This window comes from Austrofundulus limnaeus, unplaced genomic scaffold (assembly GCF_001266775.1).
Source record: "Austrofundulus limnaeus strain Quisiro unplaced genomic scaffold, Austrofundulus_limnaeus-1.0 Scaffold2027, whole genome shotgun sequence".
In the NCBI taxonomy this organism is placed as follows: Eukaryota; Metazoa; Chordata; class Actinopteri; order Cyprinodontiformes; family Rivulidae; genus Austrofundulus; species Austrofundulus limnaeus.
The window spans coordinates 1,849-2,919 of NW_013954429.1; the positions used below are offsets into that span (position 1 = coordinate 1,849).

At 57.0% G+C, this 1,071-nt stretch overlaps 1 protein-coding gene across 1 annotated transcript in view; it reads right to left on the minus strand.

Moving 5' to 3' along the window:
- LOC106536916 (visual system homeobox 1) overlaps positions 1–838 on the minus strand; it is a 2,001-nt gene extending 1,163 nt beyond the window's left edge. Inside the window, exons 1-2 of the mRNA XM_014034258.1 lie at positions 406–838; positions 1–70 (exon numbers count right to left, since the gene is read on the minus strand). Coding sequence (XP_013889712.1) covers positions 1–70; positions 406–811 — 476 coding nt within the window. The 5' untranslated portion in view covers positions 812–838. The remainder of the gene's footprint in view (positions 71–405) is intronic.
- Positions 839–1,071: the final 233 nt, after the last annotated feature.

The following is a 1,071-nucleotide window of genomic DNA, read 5'->3' on the forward strand; positions in this document are numbered from 1 at the left end:
CTCCTCTTCTTCCTCTTCTGACAGCTGCCCGAACTTTTGGGCTCGGTTCGGTCCGACAGACACTCCTCATCTGCGGAGCGACACAAACAGAACTCACTGAACCGTTCGGAACCAGAACCTCTGGGTCAGAACCACATGATGAAAATGGAGAGGAGCTGAAGGTCATGGCAGAACCGGACCGGACCGGACCGGACCGAACCGAACCGGACCGGACCGGACCGGACCGGACCGAACCGGACCGGACAGATGACTTTATTAATTAGTTTACAGGAAGAAAAGCCACAGTCCGGGTCAGGTTCTGGTTCTGGTTCGATCCAGGTGGAAATATTTAAATGACAGATTATTAAACTTAATCTGAATGACTCCAGAACTGAGACCCGGTTCTGGATCCGGTTCTGGACGTACCGGAGTATGTTTCCCTCTGGACCTCCAGGTTCTGCAGGTACTGAGTGTCGGTTCGGTTCTGCAGCAGCGGCAGGTGGCCCGGCAGGAAGCAGGGGGTTCCGGGGGGCTGCTGGGCCGCCAGGCTGCACAGGAAGCCCAGTCCGAGCGGAACCGAACCGCCCTGAAAGGAGAACGCGCCCAGTCCACCGGCGGGCCCCTGCGGCTCCGAACCGGAACCCGCGGGCGCCAAGCCCGAACCCGGAGCCCCGCCGGGCTGCTGCCGGACCTGCAGGTCCGGGTCCAGGCCCAGCAGGTCCGTGATCGCAAAGCCTTTGGACCGGAACCCGGAGCCGTGCAGGCGGGACTTCTCGAGTCCGAACCCCGGAGAGAACATCCTGACCCGAAACTTCTCCTCTGACCCGGTCATCCTGCTGCTCAGAACCGAACCGGACCGGACCCTCCGAGTCCGTTTTATAAGGCCCAACTCCGGTCAGAGCAGCAGCCAATCAGTGGACTGAGCGCGCGTGGGGCGGGGCTTAATCCCGCCAGATTAATTCGACCAATTTCCTCTGGATCCGGATTAAACGTGCAGAGGAGGATCAAACAGTAAATTATTAGTTTATTTAAATAAAATGAACAAAAACAGGTCAAATTTAAACTAAATCAACTTTTATTGTTTTCAGTCAG